The 19606-nt window shown below is 53.1% G+C and overlaps 2 protein-coding genes across 2 annotated transcripts in view; one reads left to right on the top strand and one right to left on the bottom strand.

Annotated features, from left to right (window-relative positions):
* PLEKHA4 (pleckstrin homology domain containing A4) overlaps positions 1–10421 on the bottom strand; it is a 31799-nt gene extending 21378 nt beyond the window's left edge. Inside the window, exons 1-9 of the mRNA XM_026457352.2 lie at positions 9874–10421; positions 9331–9420; positions 6993–7100; positions 4266–4338; positions 4057–4157; positions 3040–3149; positions 2156–2371; positions 1549–1828; positions 546–620 (exon numbers count right to left, since the gene is read on the bottom strand). Of these exons, the coding sequence (XP_026313137.1) occupies positions 546–620; positions 1549–1828; positions 2156–2371; positions 3040–3149; positions 4057–4157; positions 4266–4338; positions 6993–7100; positions 9331–9414 (1047 nt within the window). The 5' untranslated portion in view covers positions 9415–9420; positions 9874–10421. The remainder of the gene's footprint in view (positions 1–545; positions 621–1548; positions 1829–2155; positions 2372–3039; positions 3150–4056; positions 4158–4265; positions 4339–6992; positions 7101–9330; positions 9421–9873) is intronic.
* A 3835-nt stretch (positions 10422–14256) lies between these two features.
* On the top strand, positions 14257–18082 carry PPP1R15A (protein phosphatase 1 regulatory subunit 15A). The gene is made up of 3 exons (XM_023182470.2): positions 14257–14515; positions 15098–16633; positions 17637–18082. The coding sequence occupies exons 2-3, from the start codon at positions 15107–15109 to the stop codon at positions 17997–17999; spliced, it is 1890 nt and encodes a 629-aa protein (XP_023038238.1). The 5' UTR covers positions 14257–14515; positions 15098–15106; the 3' UTR covers positions 18000–18082.
* Positions 18083–19606: the final 1524 nt, after the last annotated feature.

Here is a 19606-nt window from a genome sequence, read left to right as displayed (position 1 = left end):
AGAAAGAAAGAAAGAAAGAAAGAAAGAAAGAAAGAAAGAAAGAAAGAGGGAGGGAGGGAGGGAGGGAGGGAGAGAAAGAGAGAATGAAAGAGGTTTTTGCAGATGTAAGTTAAGTTACAATGATGTCATAGGGGTGTCCTAATAGGAGGAGACGGACAGCAACAAAAACACAAAGGAAGATTGCCATGGGATGATGGAGGCAAAGATGTAGCCACAGAAAAAGCCACAGAACCCCAGGAATTGCTGGCAACCACCTGAAGCTAAGAGAGACTCAATAAAAGCTCCTCCCTGGAGCCATCAGTGGGAATATAGCTCTGCTGATCCCTTGACTCCAGGCCTCTGGCCTCCAGAACCACAAGAGAATTCACTTCTGTTGTTTTCAGCCATGCACTTTGTCACAGCAACCACAGGAATCTAATACCTACCCAGGGGCTTTGAAATACCTACAGTTCTCTAGGCACCCTAGGCCAGGAGATGACATTCCTCATAGAGAAGAAAGGAAAGGAGGGGGCTCCGGTAGATTCGGGGTACTCCAGGATACCTACCAATAAAACCATGGAGGCCCGAGTCCCAGGGGGCCGCGGGGGGAGCTGGAGATAAGTGGAGGAGCCAGAGGGTGCCTGGGAGGAATGTTGAAATGGAGATGTTTAGAAATCGGCATGTCTTAGTGACGAATAGTAGAGTGGGCGTGTCCATAATTGAAGTGCTTTAGGAGATATTTTGAGGTTCAGAACTGGGCCCTCTCAACTTCCTCAACTACCTGCTCTCCAGCTGTGTGCCACTGTGGGGACACAGAGGGTGATAATAAATGCACCAGCCTGGCAAAACAGCCCCACGGGATGACGGAATTTGCTGCTCTCACTCTCAGACTTGCAGTCAGCTATGGATATTCTGAGCTACAGTCCCATTATGCTCAGACAAAACAGCAGGCAACCAACTTGCAAGGTGAACTGGGGACACAAGGGAGATGCAGACCTCTCACTGCACTGTCTCCGCACGAAGTATCCAGAACTACAATCCCCATGATGCTCAAAGAGCAATAGCTGGGCCAGGCGCAGTGGCTCACACCTGTAATCCCAGTACTTTGGGAGGCTGAGGTTGGTGGATCACCGAAGTCAGGAGTTCGAGACCAGCTTGGTCAACATGAGGAAATCTCGTCTCTACTAAAAATACAAAAATCAGCCGGACGTGGTGGCGGGTGCCTGTAATCCCAGCTACTTGGGAGGCTGAGGCAGGAGAATCGCTTGAACCCGGGAGATGGAGGTTGTAGTGAATCGAGATCGTGCCACAGACCTCTAATCTTGGCGACAGAGCAAGACTCCATCTCAAAGAAAAAACAAAAAAAAAAAGCAATGGCCGCAGACCAGCCTAGAAAGACAGCCCAGGTGCCTGATAGGAAACACGGTTCAAGCTCTCTCTCACCTGAGCCCAGCTGAGATCATTACGGACTACAATACCCATGACACCCAGGGAGCAATGGCCTTGAGAATACGGAAAGACAGCCCTGAGGCCTTATGGGAGATACCTCCTTCTCACCTCTCTGCTCACCTGTGTTCTGGGCTCCTGACTCCAGTGCTGGGGACTCCTGGGGGGCTTTCCTCCCCCAGCCTCAGAGGGAGGTCCTCGGCGGGGAGTGGGGGGTCGGGAGAAGGTCTGGCGTTGGGGGCCCCAATCCAGAGGAGGTCGGACATCAATGCGACTCAGCGGGGTGTGAGGTCGGGCAGGGGGTGCTGTGTCTCCTGAAGGGGCAGGGGGTCGCCGCGCAGGAGCAGAACGGGGACGGGGGAGGCTCAGAGGCGAGGGAGGGCGAGAGAGGGGGGTGAACAGGCTGTGGGAAGGAGAGAATCGGGGAACTGAGTCAACTAGAGCCCTTTCCATCCACCTCCTTACCCATTAAGTCAGCCTCAAGGACATGTCTCACTTCACTGTGTCTTACCGTTCTTCTGGGTTAGAATCCTCCTCTACTGTCCAAATTCTCAGTAATGTCCGCTTTGTGGCATCTTCCCCTCCAGTCCTCCCCGAAAGGCTGTGACCCCCGCTCGGGAGCCCCAGCAAGTCACACAGTCAGGCAGAAAGCGCTAAGGCCCGCCCCCAATCAGTTTCCGGCCCCGCCCTTCAGTCAGGCCACGCCCCCACCTGCGTCCTTCCTACTCACTCGGGGCTCCTCGCCCTCCGGATCTGGAGTCCAGACTGGAGGTCAATTGTGGGGCTGGGAGTGAGCAGCCTGGGTCTACCACGACCTCTGAAGAGTCGAGTCACTTCCGGTGATTCCGAGATGCGCCCCTCTTCCCCGCTGCTCACCTCCGGGGGACCACCGGGCCCGCCAGGGCCCTCCCCGGGCTGGGGTCGTGCGGGTGACCTGGTTTGCCCACTAGCGAGTGGACACAGATAAGATATCACTCCTTCGAACTTCATAACAGCCCTATTCTCTTGTCACAGGTAAGAACACAAGGATGCACCCAAAAAAGGAAAGCTGTGCACTATAAATCATCGTCCCCTTCTTCAGACGGGGAAACTGAGGCCTCCAATGTGGAACTGACCTGTGCGCCAGGCCACAACGTCTATCCAGGTTGCTGGAACCAATGCCCCGGAATATGGGATAGACTCAGCCAGGTAGTCCAGTTTCCAGCCTGATAATTGGCGCAAGCCATGTCAGAGCTTAAGAGATAGTCCGACATTTTTTTTAAAAAACCTGACACTATCTTTTACCTGCCATTGTTTAGGTGGCAGCTCAGGGGACTTCAGAAGGAGCCAATCCGAGAGTGTGGAACATTGATCATTCCTGGGGCAGAGCTGAGTGCGTGATTGAAGGGTCAGCTGGGGTGGGCGAGGACGGACAAGGTGGTGGGCGGAGCTTAAGGGAGAAAGACTTTTGCTGATTGGAAAAGTTCCCTGGAGGTGGGGCCTAGAAGACGAGGCGCCTAACTAGAAGACTAGTGATTGGACACTCAAGGGGGCAGGGCCCCAAAGGGGAGAAGTTGGGGTGATTAGACTGACTCAGGCTGGAGGGTCAGGAGCATGGCTTGGACCTCTACTCACCAGTCGTCCCCCTCCGCACGGGAGGCCCGGCCCAGCGCTCGTAGCCAGCCCCGCAGGTCTTCTAACGTGTCAGCGGCCAAAACGTAGGTCCTCATGCCCGGGTGCTCTGCCTGCGGGAAGAGAAGGCTTGGAATCCGGACTCCCCGGCCTTGTAAAAAGGAGGACAGGCCGGGCCGGTGGCTCACTCCCGTAAACCCAGTGCTTTGGGAGGCCGATGCGGGAGGATCGTTTGAGACCAGCCTGGGCAACATAATGAGACCCCCCCCACCTGCCACCTCCTTTCGACCCCGTCTCTACAAAAAAATCAAAAAATTAGCCGGACGTTGTGGAGCGCACCCGTAGTCCCAGCTACCCGGGAGACTGAGGCGGGAAGACTGCACTTTGCGTCACTGCACGCCAGCCTAGGTGACAGAGCAAGACCGTCAAGAAAGAAAGTAAAGAGGAAAAGAGGGAAGGGAAGGGAAGGGAAGGGAGAGAAAGAGAGAAAGAGAAAGAAAGAGAGAGAGAAAGAAAGAGAGAGAGAAAAGAAAAAAGAAAAGAACTGGCCAGGTGTGGTGGCTCACACCTGTAATCCCTGCATTTTGGGAGGCTGAGGTGGGTGGATCAACTGAGGTCAGGAGTTTGAGACCAGCCTGGCCAGTATGGTGAAACCCCATCTCTACTAAAAATACAAAAAAATTAGCCGGGCATGGTGGCGTGCACCTGTAATCCCAGCTACTCCAGAGGCTGAGACAGGAGAATCCCCTGAACCCAGGAGGCGGATGTTGCAGTGAGCCGAGATTGCACCACTGCACTCCAGCCTGGGTGACAGAGTGAGACTGTCTCAAAAAACAACAAAACAAAAAAAACAAACCAAAACAAAATCAAAGGAGGATGCAATTGACGCTTGTCAAGACCTTTTATCTCCAGTAATGGATACTCCAGTGCTTGTTAGGACTTGGAGTTTCCTCAGCATATCTACCCGCCCTCATCTCCAGTTCCCATTGCCTGGTGCACAACACGGATGGACAGACTCACAGTGAAGGTGAAGCGCCGCCCTCGGGGGGCTCCCGGCCCATCTGGCCTAATATTGTAGCTGGGGAGCAGGACACTGCCCAGGACACTCTCCTCGCGGCTGTCTGCAAAGAGTGGCTGGGGTCAAGAATCACACAGGTATCAGGAGGCCAAGACGCTAGAGAGAAGGGCAGGTGGGGGGCCCTCCCACCCCAAGCCAGCCAGCCACTGACCCTTGTAATAAAAGAGGCAATGGCCGGAGAGGACGAACCAGCGGCGTTTCCAGAGACGGAGCCCTGAGCTGTCCTGGGGAGAGAGATGGGAGGAGGGGCTTGAATAAAGGGAAACAGAAAAAAAGAGATGAAGGCAGTGACGATGGGGACAGAGAGCCAGAGAGAGAAAGAAATTTGGAGAGAGAAGAACAGAGACACAGAGCAGGGATCAAGGGAGTGGGGTGAGGCTGGGCACAATGGCTCACGCCTGTAATCCCAGCACTTTGAGAGGCCAAGGCGGGCGGATCACTTGATTCCAGGAGTTTGAGACCAGCTTGGGTAACATGGCGAAACCCCGTCTCTACTAAAAAAACAAAAATTAGCCGGATGTTGTGGCGCATGCTTGTAGTCCCAGTTACTCAGGAGGCTGAGGAGGGAGCATCACTTGAGCCTGGGAGTGGGGTGGAGGCACAGGAGAAAGACCCAGAGAGAGAGAAGAGACAGAGACACAGAGACATATGTTTGGGGCCATGGAGTGGATACGAAGGAGAGCTGGAAACCCTCTGAACATAATATAATAGAATAGAAGCCCTACTTCTATTACAAGTGCGGTGGTTGTGCTGACATAGATTCCGGACTCCCCTGCTTTCTTTTCTCTCTCTCTCTTTCTTTTTTTTTTTTTATTTTATTTTTTATTTTTATTTCATTTTTTTATTATTATACTGTAAGTTCTAGGGTACATGTGCATAACATGCAGGTTTGTTACATATGTATCTTTTTTTTTTTTTTTAAGACAGAGTCTTGCTCTGTAGCTCAAGCTGGAGTGCAGTGGCGTGATCTCGGCTCATGGCAACCTCCGCCTCCCAGGTTCAAATGATTCTCCTGCCTCAGCCTCCCGAGTAGCTGAGATTACAGGCACAGACCACCACACCCAGCTAATTTTTGTATTTTTAGTAGAGACAGGATTTCACTATGTTGACCAGGCTGGTCTTGGACTCCTGACCTCAAATGATCTACCCACTTCGGCCTCCCAAAGTGCTGGGATTACAGGCATGAACCACTGCGTCTGGCCTCCCCCACTTTCAAACTATGCTCTGGAACAAGTCACTTCCCCCTAGAATCCACCCTCATGTTTTCTCGTCTATCCGTTGGAGATTGAGAAGTTTTAGGGAGGTTTGGATGAGACATGGATCACATATAGGCAGAGACTTTAGCTACAGAGACTTAGTCCAATTATTCTGGAGCCTGAGACACAGAGAGGCCAGGAAGGTGGCACTGAGCCATGACCCAAATTCAGCATCTCCACATCGCCTCTGCTTGAACCACTCTACTATCTCCGACCTTGTGTGTCTCTTCTCCTCAACCCATTCCCATAGAAGCCCGCATGATCTTTTAAAATTATACGTCAGATCACGTTAGTCCCCTTTTCAAAACAGAGAATTAAGAACACTTAGAATTAAGTCTCAAATTCCTTTCCATTACTTATTGTTTTTTTGTTTGTTTGTTTGTTTTTGAGATGAAGTCTCCCTCTGTCACCCAGGCTGGGGTGCAATGGCACAATCTCGGCTGACTGCAATCTCTGCCTCCCGAGTTCAAGCGATTCTTCCAGCTCAGCCTCCTGAGTAGCTGGGACTACAGGTGCCCGCCACGATGCTGGATAATTTAGGTTGTTTTTTTTGTTTTTTGTTTTGAGACGGAGTCTTCGCTTTGTCACCCAGGCTGGAGTGCAGTGGCGCGATCTCGGCTAACTGCAAGCTCCGCCTCCCAGGTTCACGCCATTCTCCTGCCTCAGCCTCCCGAGTAGATGGGACTTGTCGCCCAGGCTGGCATGCAGTGACATGAACACAGTTCACTGCAGCCTCAGCTTCCTGGGCTTCAGCAATCCTACTGCCTTAGCCTCCCCAGTAGCTGGGACTATAGGCGCACACCACTACACTCAGCTAGGTTTTTTTTTGTTTGTTGTGTGTGTGTGTGTGTGTGTGTGTGTGTGTGTGTGTGTGTTTATTTTTTGTAGGGATGAGGCTTCTTCATGTTGCCCAGGCTGGTCTAAAACTCCTAAGCTCACGCAATCTTCCCGCCTTGGCCTCCCAAAATGCTGGGGTTACACCACTGAACCTGGCCTCTATGTTACTTCTTCATAGCTCTTCCTGCAATCTGAAATGATCAAGTTCATTTATTTATTTACTAATTTATTATCCACCCATGTTCCACCTGATCTGGAATGTACTATAAATACTTGTTTGTGTTATTTGCATGGTGTGTGCTCTGGGATTGAGAACACTGTAGGTGTTCAAGAAGTAGTCAAGAAAGAATGAATGAATGGGCCAGGCGTGGTGGCTCACACCTCTAATCCCAGCATTTTAGAGAGCTGAGGCGGGTGGATCACTTGAGGTCAGGAGTTTGAGACCACCCTGGCCAACATGGTAAAACCCAATCTCTACCGAAAATACAAATATTAGCTGGGCATGGTGGCGCATGCCTGTAAGCCCAGCTAGTCAGGAGGCTGAAGCATGAGAATCACTTGAACTGGAGGCCAGAGGTTGTGTTAAGCCGAGATCACACCATTGCCCTCCAGCCTGGGTGACAGAAAGAGACTGTCTTAAAAATAAACAAACAAACAATGACAGAGTAAGGAGAGGGGCAGTGACAGTAAGAAAAAGAAAGCCTATCTGGGGACTTGGAAGGTGAGAGACAGGACAGCCAGGGGCACAGACTCCACTGTCCTTTTCCTTCTCCTACTGACCCCACCTGCTTATGAAGCCAGCCTCGGATGTGCACGGGAAGGTTGGGATCCCTCCTGAGCGCATTGCCTCTCTTCCCAAAGGCATGGACCTTGTTTACTGCCCGGGTGGGCTTCTGAGGAGAGAAGGGGATAGAAGTGAACACGGAGAGCCTATGATGGTCCCCGGAGGGGGTGAGGGTGGACACAGGCAACCGCAGGCTCTCGTTTCGCTGCCCTGAGAAATGGGTCAAGGACCAGCCAGGCGCAGTGACTTACGCCTGTAATCCCAGCACTTTGAGGGGCTGAGGTGGGAGGATCACATGAGGCCAGGAGTTCGAGACCAGCCTGGCCAACATGGTGAAACCCCGTTTCTACTAAAAATATGAAAATTAGCCAGGCACGGTGGCATGTGCTCGTAGTCCCAGCTACTCGGGAGGCCGAGGCACAAGAATCTCTTGAACACAGGAAGCAGAGGTTGCAGTGAGCTGAGACTGTTCCACTGTACTCCAGCCCTGGTGACAGAGCAAGACTCTGTCTTAAAAAAAAAAAAAGTAAGTCCGGGCACAGTGGCTCATGCCTGTAATCCCAACGCTTTGGAAGGCCGAGACAGGCAGATCACGAGGTCAGGAGATCGAGACCATCCTGGCTAACACGGTGAAACCCTGTCTCTACTAAAAATACAAAAAAGTTAGCCGGGCGTGGTGGCAGGCGCCTGTAGCCCCAGCTACTCGGGAGGCTGAGGCAGGAGAATGGCATGAACCTGGGAGGCGGAGCTTGCAGTGAGCGGAGATCGTGCCACTGCACTCCAGCCTGGGAGACAGAGCGAGACTCCATCTCAAAAAAAAAAAGAAAGAAAGAAAGAGAAGGGTCAAGGTGGGGGCTGAGGTTGGAGATCAGAATTGGGAGGTGTTCTTATTGCAGAGTTAAGAGACTCTTTTTTTTTTTTTTCTTTTTTTTGAGACAGCGTCTTTGGAGTGCAGTGGCCTAAACACTGCAACCTTTACCTCCTGGACTCAGGTGATCCTCCAGCCTCAGCCTCCCATATAGCTGGGACCACAGGCACGTACCACCACGCCCAGCTAATTTTTTGACTTTTTGTAGAGGAGGGGATCTCACTTTGTTGCCCAGATTGGGAGAAACTCTTTTTTTTTTTTTTTTTTTCCTTTTGAGGCAGAGTCTCGCTCTGTCACCAGGCTGGAGTGCAATGGTGCAGTCTTGGCTCACTGCAACCTCCACCTCTCAGGTTCAAGCGATTCTCCTGCCTCAGCCTCCCAAGTAGCTGAGATTACAGGCACGTGCCACCACGCCTGGCTAATTTTTGTATTTTTACTAGAGACAGGGTTTCACCATGTTGGTCAGGCTGGTCTCGAACTCCTGATCTCAGGTGATCCACCCCCGTCAGACTCTTAAAGTGCTGGGATTACAGGCATGAGCCACTGCGTCGGGCCGAGACTCTCTTTTTGATGGGCGGAGGGAGGTGTTCAGAGGCAAGGAAGAGGCTGCAGGGAAGCAATTTCTTGATCCAGGGCCCACTGCCAAGAAGCAGATGCCCTTGGCTAGAGCTGTAGTAGGGGCTTTTGGGATCTGAACTGGGACTATGGGCTGGGAGGTCCCCATAATCAGGGGGAACGCTCATGCTGAGTCCCCGGTGAATCAAAGGATGCCCTGGTGCCCTGCGGTCACACCCTTAGCAACCAAGTCCAAGGAGAGGAAGCCTCAAATCCCTCCATCCTGCCCGGATGCAGCCTCGTCTCCCGATGCCCACAGACATCTCAGGCATCCTTAGCCAGGTCCCCACAATATGCCCTTCCTGGGAAGCGGTGGTACTGACCCAGGCTGAGTCAGATCTCTGGGCTCCAAACACAGGAAAGGACATGTGTGGAACGGCAGGAGGAAAAAGAATGTCTCCCTAAGCTTTTGGCCGGGATGCCGATTTGGGACGCAAGGATCTGGGGGCCCCTTGGGTCTTACTGTCAGAGAAGGGTCTTTCCTTATAGGATTTCATTAGTGGATAGACTGGAGGGCAAGAGATAGGACAGCAAGTTCTAGCACTAATCAAGAGCAGCCCACGACTTCTGAGAACTCGAGGGGCCTCATGGCTGGGGAGCGGCTTTATCTTAGCAACCAGGGTCAAGGGAGGTTGTTACTCTGGTTTAGAATTAGGAAAATACAAAGGGTGGGGACAGAGCTGGGAGTGCCTCTGAATTCCTAGCTGCGGCTGGTAGGCAATTTGGGACCTTACTCTGTCTGGCAGACCCCGTTGCTAAGGATCCTTGTCCTTAACAACCAGAGTCCTTGGGGAAACAGAGGGATGGGCGGCCCAGAGCCCCACCTTCCTCCCCATCCCCGCCAGGAAGCTCAAACCTTGGGGCTCAGGCTGCTGAGTGAGGAGATGGTGGAGGCGCTGCTGGCCAGGCTCAGGCTGCTGCGAGGTCGGCTCCCCTCCATCAAGGGCTGGGGAGAGAAAGAAAGGGGCTGTGTCTCCGCAGTGACGGGTGCGGGACAGAGATGGGGTCAGGGGCTTGGAGGTCTGAGGAGGCTGCAGAGAAAGAGCCTGTTGTTTCGGGACTGAGGGGCTGGGGGAGGCCATGGCCCGTGACCACATACCAAGAGTGGTGCCAAGAGAGGTAGGCGGCCCTGGCAGCTGCGGGAGGGGGCAGCTGTCTGCAGCCCAGGCCAGAGAATAGGGAATCCTTTATTCCTCCCCACTGCACTCAGGCCAGGAATTTGACCCTCTCTGAGCTTAAGGACCCCCATTCCCTGCCTCCTTCCTGCTGCCCCAGGCTACCTGTCTCCCGCCCTCCCACACGCACCCCCAAAGCATCCCTGCCAACTCCCCAAGCCAAGCCCTGCAGCAGCAGGAATGTGCACCCAGAGAGCCCCTCCCAGCCCAGCCAAGGAACTTACCCAGCTCTAGGGTCCCAATGACAGGGGGCAAGAGGACGGTGTGGGTGCTGCAGCACCCAGGCAGTCTCTCGCCTCCTTTGTCTCTTAGCTGCTGTCTCTCATAGTTCTCAATCTCTCTCCTCACCTGCTCACTTTTTGTCTCTTTGTCTCCCGTCTCTTATGCTCTCTCTCTCTCTCTCTCTGCGTTTTACACTGTCTCTCTCCCCAGTCTCACTTTCTGTGTCTCTCCTCTCTCTGATCTCTGTCTCTTCCAGTCTCTCTCTCACTCATTCTCACCCTCTATCTCTCTCTCCAATCTTTCTGTTTCTGTCCAAATCTTTTATTGACAGACTCCCAGGGTCTCTTCTTTAAGTCTCTATCTCATTCGCACGCTCTCTCTCTCTCTGTGTCATCCCGTGTCCTCTCTCGTTCGCACTCAGTCTCTTCCTCTTTCTGTCTCTCTCTCTGACTCTCCACGTCTGCCGTTTCCTCCCCTTTCTCTTTCCGATTTCCCTTCTCACTTTCTCCCTTCCTCCCTCTCCCAGTTTCTCTTTCCTCTCTGCTGGTCTTTCCCTGCCTCTGCCAGCCGCCCACGCTGCTGTTCTCCCCTCCCAATCCCGGCTGTCCCCGCCCCTTCTGGCCTCCCCACTACAGCCTGACCCCTGGCTCAGCTGCCCCCACAGCTGAGGGGAGGGGCTTGGGTCCCCCAATTCCTAGGACCAAGGTTGGGGCTTCTCAGTGTTTGGAGAGTTGGACCTGAGGCCTGCACTCCAGAGCCCCCGTGGGTTTGCTGCTGTGGTTGGGGACCTGGGCCACTGGTGTCCTAAACGGAGGAGGTTTGTGTCTTGCAAGGGGTGGGGACTCAGACTTCCAAAGCCCTGGAGGGAATGGGTTAGGGATCCAGACTCCTGGGTGCCCCAGAAGGTCTGAGCTAGGAGTCAGGACTCCTGAGTCGTGAATGAGCTGGGGGTCTGGAAACATGGCTGTGATTGGAAGGGGCCAGGGATGGACTGTCCAGGTCCCCTAGGGAGAAAAGCCGATGGTCCCACTAGGGCAGGGTGAAATGGAGAGTTCCAAACCCCCACCTCAAATCCAGGTGAGAATTCTCTTCTAGACTTGAGGACAACTTCCTCAGGAGAGAGACATGGTTCCCTGGTATATTTTGAGGAAGAAGATTATGCATCCGTAGGTAGGGGAGGAGAGTTGGGGGCTGGAACTATCACCCCAGGCCTGGAACTTGTAGCAGAAGCGCCCCCACTCGCATGAAGAGCGCCACCCAGGCAGACTTGCGATTTGTGGATGCAGAGCTATTGGCTAAGTCTGAAGCAGATGAAACCCAGGAGTGCAGCCTTGTGCCTGGACTGGGAAGGAATCCAAGCTTTTGGTTTAACCACCATTCACCATGCATCTGTTGAGCACCTACTGTGTGCAGGCACTGTCTGTTGCAGTCACTGAGAAGAAAGCAGTGAGCCCTGGCCGGGCGCAATGGCTCACGCCTGTAATCCCAGCACTTTGGGAGACCAAGGCAGGAGGATCGCTTGAGACCAGGAGCTCAAGACCAGCCTGAGCATCATAGCGAGACCCTGTCTCTATTTAGAAGATGAATTTTTTTTTTTTTTTTGAGACAGAGTCTCGCTCTGTTGCCAGGCTGGAGTGCAGTGGCGCGATCTCTGCTCACTACAACCTCTGCCACCTGAGTTCAAGTGATTCGCCTGCCTCAGCCTCCTGAGTAGCTGGGACTACAGGCACATGTCCCCACGCCAAACTCATTTTTTTTTTTTTTATTTTGGGACTGAGTCTTGCTCTGTTGCCCAGGCTGGAGTGCAGTGGAAAGATGTCGGCTCACTGCAAGCTCCAACTCCCGGGTTCACACCATTCTCCTGCCTCAGCCTCCCAAGTAGCTGGGACTACAGGCACCCGCCACTACGCCCGGCTAATTTTTTTTTTTTGCATTTTTAGTAGAGACAGAGTTTCACCGGGTTAGCCAAGATGGTCTCCATCTCCTGACCCTGTGATTCGTCTGCCTCAGCCTCCCAAAGTGCTGGGATTACAGGCATGAACCACTGCACCCGGCCTAATTTTTCTATTTTTAGTAGAGACAAGGTTTCACCATGTTGGCCAGGATGGTCTCAATCTCCACCTCGTGATCTGCCCGCCTCAGCTTCCCAAAGTGCTGGGTTTACAGGCGTGAGCCACCGCACGCCTAAATTAATTATTTTTAATTAATTAATTATTTTTTTAAAAGCACTGAGTTAATTATTTATTTTTAATTATTTTTTTAAAAGCACTGAGCCCAGCAAAGTGCCTGATCTCATAGTGCTTACATCTTCATTCTCATATGCAAGGAATCTGGACCCTGCTGTGACTATCTTAGTCAAGTGGTTTCATTTTCAAGCCTGTTTCCCCATTTGTGAATGGGAACAATGACACCCTCGCACTCGGGAAGGAAACCAATCGCATGTGAAAATAGGAGACTCTAGCTGTGCGTGGTGGCGAGCTCCTGTACTCCCAACTCGGGAGGCTGAGGCAGGAGAATTGCTTGAACCCGGGAGGTGGAGGTTGCAATGAGCTGAGATCACACCATTGCACTCCAGCCTGGGTGACAGAGTGAGACACCGTCTCGAAAAAAGAGAGAGAGAGAGACAGAGAGACAGAAAGAAAGAAAGAGAGAGACAGAGAGAGAGAAAGGAAAGGGAAGGAAGGAAGGAAGGAAGGAAGGAAGGAAGGAAGGAAGGAAGGAAGGAAGAAAAAAGAAAATGGGAGACTGTAGGCTGGGCCTTTGGGCTAAATTGGGGTAGGAGACTGGGTACAGTGGATCATGCTTGTAATTCCAGCACTTTGGGAAGCCAAGGCGGGCAGATCACCTGAGGTCAGGAGTTCAAGACCAGCCTGGTCAATGTGGCAAAACACTGTCTCTACTAAAAATACAAAAATTACCTGGGCATTGCGGCACACTCCTGTAATCCCAGCTATTCCAGAGGCTGAGGCAGGAGAATCACTGGAACCCGGGAGGTGGAGGTTGCAGTGAGCTGAGATGGCGCCACTGAACTCCAGCCTGGGCAACAGAGTGAGACTCTGTCTCAAAAAATAAATAAATAGGTCGGGTGCGGTGGCTCACACCTACAATCCTAACACTTTGGGAGGCCAAGGTAGGCAGATTGCCTGAGCTCAGGAGTTCAAGACCAGCCTGGGCAACATGGCGAAACCCTGTCTGTATACAAAAAATTAGCCAGGTGTGGTAGTGCATCCCTGTAATCTCAGCTACTTAGAGGCTGAGGTGGGAGAACTGCTTGAACCCGGGAGATGGAGGTTGCAGTGAGCCGATCGCGCCATTGCATTCCAGCCTCAGTGATAGAGCGAGACTCAGTCTCAAAAACAAAAAAAAATAACAGGCCGGGCGAGGTGGCTCACGCGTGTAATCCCAGCACTTTGGGAGGCCAAGGCGGGTGGATCAAAAGGTCAGGAGATCGAGACCATCCTGGCTAACACAGTGAAATCCCGCTCCTACTAAAAATACAAAAAGCCGGGCATGGTAGCAGGGGCCTATAGTCCCAGCTACTTGGGAGGCTGAGCCAGGAGAATGGTGTGAACCCGGGAGGCAGAGCTTGTAGTGAGCCAAGATTGGACCACTGCACTCCAGCCTGGGCGACAGAGCGAGACTCCGTCTCAAAATAATAATAATAATAAAACAAATAAATAAATAGGCCTGGAGTAGTGGCTCACGCCTGTAATCCCAGCATTTTGGGAGGCCGAGGCAGGCAGAACACCTGAGGTCAGGAGTTCGAGACCAGCCTGGCAAACATGGTGAAATCCCATCTCAGAAAAATACATAAATAAATTATAAATAAATAAATAAATAGGCTGGACACGGTGACTCACGCCTGTAATCCCAGCACTTTGGGAGGCCAAGGCGGGCGGATCCCCTGAGGTCAGGAGTTCCAGACCAGCCTGACCAACATGGAGAAACTACGTCGCTGCTCAAAAAATACAAAATTAGCTGTGCGTGGTGGCACATGCCTGTAGGGATGCTGAGGCAGGAGACTGAACTCCAGAGGCGGAGGTTGCGGTGAGCCGAGATCGCGTCATTGCATTCCAGCCTGAGCAACAAAAGCAAAACTCGCCTCAAAATAACTAACTAACCTAAATAAATAAATAAATAAATTTGGGTAGGAAGGCATTGGCCCTCAGCTAAGAGAGAACTGGCTCGCTGCTGATGCGGGACCACGCATTTGATTGACAGTTCGCTTGTTGGTGGGGGGCATGGTCACGCTCGGAAACTCCGCCGTGACGTTACAAAGGCTGGAATCTCCGCGAGAAGTCCGGTCTTTCACTTCCCACCCTTCGGGTTGTGGTCTCGAAACCCCGCCTCTCCCCGTGACGTCAGCACGCCGGGCGCTGTAGAATATAAAAGCCCCGCGGCCTACGCTTGGCTCATCGTGTTGGTTCCCGTCCCAGTTGTTGATCGTGTGCAAGACGCCGCAGGACCCCGCGCCCGCTTGTCGCCACTGCGCTTGAGGCAGCCGGAGATACTCTGAGTCCCCTGGAGCCCGACGCCTGAGGGTGAGATGAACGCGCTGGCCTTCCTAACCGTCAGGACCTGTGATCGCTTCTGGCAGACCGAGCCGGCGCTCCTGCCCCCGGGGTGACGCGCAGCCCCCCACCGGTGAGTAAGGGGTCGGAACGTCTGGGTCCCCACGGGGTTGGGGGCCTGGACTTAGGAAGGAGAAGGGGTTGGGAGCCTGGAGTCCTGAGCCTGAGGGAGGAGGGATCTGGAAGCCAGATTCTTGAGTCCCGGTGAAAGAATCATCTAGCAAGTGGGGGGTCGGGTCAGAATGTTTGAGTGTGCAAGGGAGGAGGGTGTGAGGGTTTGATCTGCCCATCTTCAGCAGGATGAGAGAGCTAGGGAGGGACTATGACTTTCTCGCCAAGGGAAGCAAGCAAAAGACTTTTGTTCCTGGCTCTTGGGACTGGGACTTCTGCGTCTGAAGAAAGAGGGGGCTGGGGGCTTGGACCCTTGGATCTAAGGAAGAACTAGGGGCTCAGACTTCTGGCTATTGAGAGATGAGAGAGAACAGAGCCAAGGGACAGAGATGGGCGTGACTGAGATCAGAAAGGAATTTGGGACTCTTGCGTTGCTATTGACAATAGTCGTGTTACTATTTCTGTTGCTATGACTCATAGTCATGCCCGGATGCCATCCCCTAAATGGCCCCTAAACTTTATTTTTTTCCTCCCCCTTTTCCAGCCCAGACACATGGCCCCAGGCCAAGCACCCCATCAGGCTACCCCATGGAGGGATGCCCACCCTTTCTTCCTCCTGTCCCCAGTGATGGGCCTCCTCAGCCGGGCCTGGAGCCGCCTGAGGGGCCTGGGACCTCCAGAGCCCTGGCTGGTGGAGGCAGTAAAAGGAGCAGCTCTGGTAGAAGCTGGCCTGGAGGGAGAAGCTAGGACTCCTCTAGCAACCCCCCATACCCCTTGGGGCAGACACCCTGATGAGGAGGCTGAAGAAGGTGGAGGCCCTGGAGAGAACAGAGAGACACTGGGCCTGAAAACCAGCAGTTCCCTTCCTGAAGCCTGGAGACTTTTGGATGATGATGATGACATGTATAGTGAGCGAGAAGCAGCCAGTGTCCCTAGAGGGCAGGGAAGTCAATTTGCAGATGGCCAACCTGCTCCCCTGTCTCCCAGCCTTCTGATAAGGAGGCTGCAAGGTTCTGATAAGAACCCAGGGGAGGAGAAAGCTGAGGAAGAGGGAGTTGCTGAAGAGGAGGGAGTTAACAAGTTCTCTTCTCCTCTATCACACCGGGAGTGTTGTCCAGCAGTGGAGGAAGAGGACGATGAAGAAGCTGTAAAGAAAGAAACTGGCAGAACCTCTACTTCTGCCTTGTCTCCAGGGTCCAAGCCCAGCACTTGGGCGTCTTGCCCAGGGGAGGAAGAGAATCAAGCCACGGAGGACGAAAGAGGAATAGAAAACAGTAAAGGAGCCAGGAAGAACTCCGCGTCCCCCCCATCTTCAGGCTCGAACCCCAGGGCCTGGGAGCATCGCTCAGGAGAGGCGTCCGAGGAGAAGGAGGAAAAGGCACACGAAGAAGCTGGGAAAGGAGAAGCTGCCCCAGGGCCACACTCCTCACCCCCAGCCCAGAGGCCCCAGCTCAAGTCCTGGTGGTGCCAACCCAGTGATGAAGAGGAGGGTGAGGTCAAGATTTTGGAGGCAGCTGAGAAGGATGGAGAAGCTGAGTGTCCTCCCTGCATCCCCTCCTCAAGTGCCTTCCTGAAGGCCTGGGTGTATTGGCCTGGAGAGGACACAGAGGAGGAGGAAGATGAGGACAGTGATACAGGATCAGCTGAGGATGAAAGAGAAGCTGAGATTTCCACTTCCACACCCCCTGCAAGTGCTTTCTTGAAGGCCTGGGTGTATCGGCCAGGAGAGGACCCGGAGGAGGAGGAAGATGAGGATGTGGGTAGTGAGGATAAGGAAGATGATTCAGAAGCAGCCGTGGGAGAAGCTGAGTCAGACCCATATCCCTCCCACCTGGCCCAGAGTGCCCACTTCAGGGACTGGGTATACCGACCTGGAAAGGAGACAGAGGAAGAGGAAGCTGCTGAGGACTGGGGAGAAGCTGAGCCCTGCCCCTTCCGAGTGGCCATCTATGTACCTGGAGAGAAGCCACCACCTCCCTGGGCTCCTCCTAGACTGCCCCTCCGACTACAAAGGCGGCTCAAGCGCCCAGAAACCCCTACCCGTGATCTGGACCCCGAGACTCCCCTAAAGGCCAGAAAGGTGGGTGCTGAGAGCCCAGATTCTTTTTTTTTTTTTTTGAGACGGAGTCTCGCTCTGTTGCCCAGGCTGGAGTGCAGTGGCGCGATCTCGACTCACTGCGAGCTCCACCTCCCGGGTTTACACCAGGTTTACATTCTCCTGCCTCAGCCTCTCAAGTAGCTGGGACTACAGGCGCCCGCCACCACGCCCGGATACTTTTTTGTATTTTTAGGAGAGAAGGGGTTTCACCGTGTTAGCCAAGATGGTCTCGATCTCCTGACCTCGTGATCCGCTCACCTCAGCCTCCCAAAATGCTGGGATTACAGGCATGAGTCGCTGCGCCTGACCTCTTTTTTTTTTTTTTAAATTGAGTCAGAGTCTTGCACTGTCACCCAGGCTGGAGTGCAGTGGCGCGATCTTGGCTCACTGCCAACTTCTGCAGCCCAAGTTCAAGCAATTCTCGTGCCTCAGCCTCCAGAGTATCTGGGATAACAGGCACACGACACCACACCCAGCTAATTTTTTTGTATTTTTAGTAGAGATGGGGGTTTCACCATGTTGGCCAGGCTGGTCTTGAACTCCTGACCTCACGTGATCTGCCCATCTCAGCCTCCCCAAGTGCTGGGATTACAGGCATGAGCTACCATGTCTGGCTGAGAGCCCAGATTCTTGAGTCTTGGAGAGGAAGGGGCTGGAGGCTGAGACTCCTGGGTCCCTGTATGTTGCAGAGGATTGCGTGTCATTTCTATGGGGAGGGCTGTGTACATTGTCATGCAATCTCTTGTAAGAGGCCAGGCCCCTGGGGGAGGAGGGAGCAGCTGTGGCTCACAGCAACCCCCGGAAACCATCTTTGCCTTCAGTGAGTCAGATGGAGAATCCCATGACAGTGACAGGCAAGTGACTAGCCAGATAGAAAGCATTGTTGTGTAACAACTAATTTTTGTTTGCTTCTCTCTCTCTCTTCCCCATCCGGATTCCCGTGGCTGTGTCCCTCTCCTGCCTGTGTCCCTGTGTCTGCCCCCAGGTGCACTTCTCCGAGAAGGTCACTGTCCATTTTCTGGCTGTCTGGGCAGGGCCGGCCCAGGCCGCCCGCCAGGGCCCCTGGGAGCAGCTTGCTCGGGATCGGAGCCGCTTCGCACGCCGTATTGCCCAGGCCCAGGAGGAGCTGAGCCCCTGCCTCACCCCTGCTGCCCGGGCCAGAGCCTGGGCACGCCTCAGGAACCCACCTTTAGCCCCCATCCCTGCCCTCACCCAGACCTTGCCTTCCTCCTCTGTCCCTTTGTCCCCAGTCCCGGCCACGCCCTTGAGCCAAGCTGTTGCCACACCCTCCTCCTCCTCTCCTGGTGCAGCAGCGGCTCCCCTGGACCTCACTGGGAGGCGTGGCTAAGACCAACTGGTTTGCCTATAATTTATTAACTATTTTTTCTAAGTGTGGGTTTATATAAGGAATAAAGCCTTTTGATTTGTAGCAAGCAGGGTCTGTGTGTGTGTCAGAAACGGACAGCATTCTGTTTTCACAGGTCCCCGAGGTAGCTGGGAAGAGAATAGCATAAAACAAAGCACTTCACTGGGGCATAAACTGCTTTTCCTCAAATTCGCTTACACTCATCCCGAGGCTTCTTTTGAACCTAACAGCTGGTGGGTTGGGTTTTATAGTTTTTTTTTTTTGTTTTTTTTTTTTTTTGGGCTTGGGTCTCGCTGTGTTGCCCAGGCTGAAGTACAATGGCATGATCTCAGCTCACCACAACCTCTGCCTCCCGGGTTCAAGCGATTCTCCTGCCACAGCCTCCCGAGTAGCTGGGACTACAGATGCACGCCACCACATCTGGCTAATTTTTGTATTTTTAGTAGAGACGGGGTTTCACTATGTTGGCCAGGCTGGTCTCAAACTCCTGACCTCGTGATCCACCTGCCTTGGCCTCCCAAAATGCTGAGATAACAGGCATGAGCCACCACACCCGGCCTATAGTTTTGTTTTTTTATTTTTTGTTTTTTGTTTTGAGATGGAGTCTTGCTCTGTCGCCCAGCCTTGAGTGCTGTGGTGTGATCTTGGCTCACTGCAATCTCTGCCTCCTGGGTTCAAGCGATTCTCCTTAGTTTCCTGAGTAGCTGGGATTACAGGCAGGCGCCACCACGCCTGGCTAATTTTTGTATTTTTAGTAGAGACGGGGTTTCACTATGTTGATCAAGCTGGTCTCGAAATCCTGACCTCATGATCCACCCACCTTGGCCTCCCAAAGTGTTGGAATTACAGGCGTGAGCCACCGCACCTGGCCCCGGCCTCTAGTTTTTCTTTGACATCTGCCTAAATTGTATTAAACTTGGGGAAATTATCACCGCCCCCAAGGGAGCTGGAGCCTTGAGTCACAGATCCCTGAAAGGAGGCACAGTTGTCTGTGCCTTGCTGGACCATTAAGGCTCAATCTCTACAGGCCTTTATATTCTCTGTTGCTTTGATACCAGTGGGTATTGAGGTCTCCACACCTGGGTGGGACCTCCCCCTCAGCCAGTGTCCAGGCTCTTGACACTGTCATGAGAATGAATTCAAGGATGAGTTGGAAAAGAGTGAAAATACAGCATTTATTACAAAGGGGAAAGTCCACACTCAGGGGACTCGAGAGAATCACGTGCAAGGGGGGTTGGGGCTGCTACATTTATGGGTTTTTTGTTTGTTTGTTTTTTAAAGATAGAGTCTTGTTCTGTCACCCAGCCCAGGCTGGAGTGTAGTGGCACGATCTCAGCTCACTGCAACCTCTGCCTCCTGGGTTCAAACAATTCTACCTCAGCTTCCCAAGCAGCTGGGACTGCAGGCACCACCACGCCGGGGTAATTTTTCGTATTTTTAGTAGAAATAGGGTTTCTCCATGTTGGCCAGGCTGGTCTCAAACTCCTGACCACAAGTGATCCACCTGCCTCAGCCTCTCAAAGTGCTGGGGTTACAGGCGTGAGCCACGATGCCGGCCCTTTTTGAATTTTTTTAACCAACGGGTAAAA

The sequence above is a fragment of the Piliocolobus tephrosceles genome, chromosome 21 (genome assembly GCF_002776525.5).
Source record: "Piliocolobus tephrosceles isolate RC106 chromosome 21, ASM277652v3, whole genome shotgun sequence".
In the NCBI taxonomy this organism is placed as follows: Eukaryota; Metazoa; Chordata; class Mammalia; order Primates; family Cercopithecidae; genus Piliocolobus; species Piliocolobus tephrosceles.
The sequence above is the reverse complement of the archived record's forward strand: the minus strand, read 5'-3'. Positions and strand labels throughout refer to the sequence as shown.